The 4880-nt window shown below is 45.3% G+C and overlaps 1 protein-coding gene across 2 annotated transcripts in view; it reads right to left on the reverse strand.

The window, feature by feature from the left end:
* The window catches only part of LOC115105626 (sodium/potassium-transporting ATPase subunit beta-2-like), an 11174-nt gene extending 7463 nt beyond the window's left edge, over window positions 1–3711 (reverse strand). Inside the window, exon 1 of one of the 2 annotated variants that reach the window (XM_065007370.1) lies at window positions 3246–3711. In XM_065007370.1, coding sequence (XP_064863442.1) covers window positions 3246–3336 — 91 coding nt within the window. In that variant the 5' untranslated portion in view covers window positions 3337–3711. The remainder of the gene's footprint in view (window positions 1–3245) is intronic. The other variant, XM_029627858.2, reaches the window with a different exon arrangement.
* Between the last annotated feature and the right edge of the window lie 1169 nt (window positions 3712–4880).

Here is a 4880-nt window from a genome sequence, read left to right on the forward strand (position 1 = left end):
TAAATTATAATGAATAAAACAGGTGAGTTGACTGAGCCTATCAGTAGCCCTCCTTCCCTTCCATCTGCCATCTCAGCATTGTCATCTGAGACCAGTCCTGGGGTGTAGGCCTGCTGTGTCTCTGCTAGATGGCCCCCAATGTGGAGCTCCACACCTGGGCCCTGTCAAAGAACAGCATGAGGGTTCCCTCTGTCAGCAGGCCTAGAGCTGTGTGGAGCCGTGGGCCTCACAGCACAGCCAGGCTTACAGGGATCCATAACCAAATAGCAAGGGGAAGCTCCTCCATGGGATAAAGTTACAAACACTGGAGCTTCTTGGTGAGTGAGAGTGAATGTGTAAGTGTGTCTGTCTGCCAGTCCCCAGGGTGAGGGGATCTACGTAGATATGTAACCTTATAGAGAGGATCGTAAGCAGAGAGGAGAGCAGAGCGGCATCCTGTGGGGTGGGGTGAGATGTGGTGAAGAGAGATAGGGATGGAGCGGGAGCTGTGTTACATAGTGTGTTGGAAGGACACACCCTGCTGTACAGGCCCTGGGTCAGGCCCTGGCTCTGGTACAACCAATGCCGAGAGGGACTACCATCAGGGAGGGGAACCTGACATTATTTATCTGATCTAACATTATGGGGCGTCATGGTAACCACAGATACCACCCATCCCTGTGGGGAGACAGACTGGGTGTTGTGTGCAAACCCAGAGAGAGGCTCAAGAGGAGTGTAGAGAGGGTCAGCTTCCCTCTGACCACACCAGGAGGGTGTCCAGTTCACTGGCTGTCCTGCTTGACCTCTCATCACCATGCCTCGGCCGATGATGGACACCGTGCCCTCTCTCTTTCACTCTTCCTCCGCCTCTCTTTTCATCCCCCCCATCACCGGGAGAGTTGAAAGCAAAGAACAAAATGGCGGGGCTGAATAGGCCGGTAGCATCCTGTGCTTTCCCTCCTACAATGGCAACATGGATGCCTTTTAAAAGGTGTCTCTTTTCTTTTTGTTTGTTTGATTAGTGTTCAAACGCGGTGGACACTGTTTTGAAGCTGTGTTATGAAACGAGGCTTTGAATGGAAAATGTGGTAAGGATAAAAGAATATGCATGTGATATGGCTGTTTTAATATTCATGTACTTTTGAAATTGCCGATGGATCTAAGAACTATTTCCATAATTGTGAAACACACACACACACACACACACACACACACACACACACACACACACACACACACACACACACACACACACACACACGCACTTGCATTTTCACAAGGAACAGCAGTGCCACCATGATTGGGCTGGTTTTCCACCCCATCTTATCTAAGCAGTGTGCACTATTAGTGGGAAAAGTAGCCATTACACTAGCTAGAGTACTGTGTGCATAAGATTGGTGTGGTTCGTCTCCATCTTTGTTCTGTGGGCCGTGGAGGAGGTCAGAGCTGATTAAAAGACAGATACATGCAGACTAGCACCTGGATACATGGGTCACTTAGGCGCAGACAGGTAATAAGGATGTACTAAGTTCAGGGACCATGTATAGGCTATAAACGTTTTGGCTCACTACAGAAATAGCCTAATTAACAAGCCTTAGAGAGGTGCAGCTTAACCAGGCCACCAGTCCTCAAAGCATATGGGACACACTGAGCTGGATGAAGGAGTGCATTCTGGGAGAATTACTGCAAAGGAAACTACAGTCAGTGAACACACCACTCAGTAGACCTAGGACTTACATTTCTCTCCATTCATCAATATCGTAACAAGGGCACGGTTTCTTGTGGAAATGCGAAATGCAATGTGTGTGAGTATGTGTGTGTGTGTGTGTGTGTGTGTGTGTGTGTGTGTATCTCAAATCATTGCATTTACATTAAAGACAGATTACATCCGAAACCATTCTGATTAGCTGTACAATCAATTAAAGGGAATGTTCTGAAATTGATACAGTTTGATTTGACAACTACAATTGATACTCCGCTAGCCAGCCAATGAAGTCATTAGATTAGGATTAAATCCTGCACAGATTTACTCACACTAAGAGAGGAGAGGGCTGGGGGGTTGTAGGTGATACAAATAGAATGTGGCCCTCAGCTTTACCCAGATTAAAACGCCTCAATGTCATTAGAAAAGAGCGATTTGAAATAGTTGCAGGCTATTAAGGGCGTTGAAAGAGTGCACAAGTTATAACGTTGTGGTCATCGCTTAAAATCTCGGATGCTAGACTACATTACCTATTTTATTTCAGATCTTGTCAGTGCAGATTATTGTGCTGATCTTGACACTAAGCAGACGATACAACTTTAATCTTATACATTTGATTGTTCATTGAAACAAAATGTAAATTGTAACTGATTGCAAATAGCCTATAGTTGAAGTGAATACCCACTACATTTGTGTTTGGTAAAGCCAATTGAAGTAACTTTAATAACAGGCCAGGCTAATAACTTCTGAAGCTATTTGAAGTAACAACTGGCCCTCACATCTCAGGAAGGGGTGCTCTGCGCCAGAAGACAGCTTAAGTAAAGACCATTAAATCTAAAGAGGCCTACTGTAGCCTTTAAAAAGTAGGCAACAACAGAGAATGGTATTTAAATGTGGTGCACTGGCATATTAATTTCATTAAAAATATTGGCACTGCCTCCACCCTTATGTCCAGACGCATTGCGCAGGAAAACTCAGTGGCATAAATTAATAAATGAAAAAGAATAATGCAGGGAACATTTTGCCCGCTCCCACAAGGGCAATCCACACATAATGCCGCATTTGAATTTCAGCACCGCCTTGCACTGGAAAGCGACCAATCTCATTAAGCGATCGCTCGGGTGAGGCAGCGGTTTCAAATTGCGCATTGAATGCTGCACACATTTTACATTTCTGCTGGGTCACATTATTTTACTCTTTACGCATTCATAAGTATTCAAGCAGCACAAATAAAGGGTGCTCATGACATAATTGTGAAACCTGTAGCCAACTAGAAGGTGCTGCGGACCTGCAATTATGTTAGAGCAGGGATGGGCAACTCCATTCCTCCGGGGCCTGATTGGTGTCACACTTTTGCCCCAGCCCCAGCTAACACACCTGACTCCAATAAAAACGAATCACATTCAGTTTAGAATGCAATTAGATTCATCAGCTGTGTTTGCTAGGGATGGGGAAAAAGTGTGACACCACTCCGGTCCCTGGAGTTGCCCATCCCTGTGTTAGGTGTAGAGGGGCCATCTGTACTGCATTGCTGCAGGCGACCATTACTAAGTAGAAGACTCACCCCAGCTGCTCCCTGTCCTGCCACAAAATTCTCGGGTCCTGGAGTTCCATATGAAGTCCTTCCAAGTGCTCTTCTCAGCATCCTTTGCCATTTTGCTAAATTTGTTTAATCCACGGACTGTTACCGGGCGTTATAACCTAATGTAATAGGCGTTTTGGTGAGATGTGAAATATTTTACTCAGATAGGGTGCAGAAAGTCGTTAGCGAGCGCACAAATGACGAGCTGTTTGAAAGAAGAGGATGAACAATCCGGCGGCTCCGTGCTACTGTATCTAATTACAGTCAATCTATACTAAACGACGGTGGTGTTGACACTACACTCAGCACAAACCCGGTATCAGCCCTCCCCCAGATCTAGTTAGCATGCCGCAGAGTTTTGATGAGTGATGCAGAAATGTAGTGATACTGCGGTAAAGCGTTCTCTCTCTCTCTCTCTCTCTCTCTCTCTGTCTCTCTCTCTACCAGCCTCTGTGTCGCTCACCCTCACTTACCCCTCAAGCATCACCCCCTCCCCTACCCATCACTCCAACCCCTCGGAGGAGAAAGCTACAAGCATCCTCCTCCCCTCTCACCAGAGAACACCAGCAGCCAACCAGCTTGCCTCTCTAACCAATCATATGCAAGCTACAACCTGTGTTGCTCTCTTAATGGCAGAGCAAGGATTTGAGTGAAAAGCATTCCAGCAAATGATATAAGCTCTTGGGATTCCTCATGCAGCTCGTACATGTGTGTGAAGACAGTGGTGCTGCTCATAAATTAGGCTCTTGAACATAGCTCATATAATAACGTCCATCTAAACAAAATGTCTACCCCTCAGTATCCCCTCCCTGAAACCCACACTGTTGAATAATGCAGATTCCTCTGAGGATTTATTCATTATGTTGCGATTAATTCCCATGCAATCCTCTAAACCCGGCTGTCATGAGGGAAGGAGGAGAAGGAGGGAGGACCATATGGTGCTGCCTCACACAATATCAATATGATGCTTATTTGCACACAACTGGCAACTGATGTCTATAATATAGGGAATGTAGCTCACTGCCTTAGCTAAATTGATGCATTGTGTGGCAGGGGCGTCTGGTCTGCCAGTCAGTTTCATAGCAGTGCAGGGGTCAAGTCTAAAGGCTGTTAGATTACTCTGCTGTACTTCTGGTGCCATAGGATGTGCCACCAGCATTCATTCGCATCTCAGTGTGTGTGTGTGTGTGTGTGTGTGTGTGTGTCTGTGTGTCTGTGTGCGTGTGTGTAAATATACTGAAATGATAGGTACATGAATCTCAGAGAGAGAATAGTAACTGGTACAGTGGATGTGTATGGTGCCCTCACTTGGAGATCTAAGACATTACAACACGTCTGTGTCTGGGCGGTGTCACCGGGTTCAAAGCCTTGCAGCAGAATCCTGTTAGAGTGCATTCTGTCTGTCTGCAATGTTTTAACCAGAGACAATGTTCTACATTCACCACCACTTATCGTACCAATGCTATTGAACGTGATACATAAGAGATGTGAAGAGATAAAGCAAATAGATCATATTTGTATGCTTCTGTTTGTCATGAAATGAAACATAAAGACGTGCAAAAAAATCCTGTTCATTATATAAAACTGATTTAATGACAATATCAATGTGAATATAGC

This window comes from Oncorhynchus nerka, linkage group LG22 (assembly GCF_034236695.1).
Source record: "Oncorhynchus nerka isolate Pitt River linkage group LG22, Oner_Uvic_2.0, whole genome shotgun sequence".
NCBI lineage: Eukaryota > Metazoa > Chordata > Actinopteri > Salmoniformes > Salmonidae > Oncorhynchus > Oncorhynchus nerka.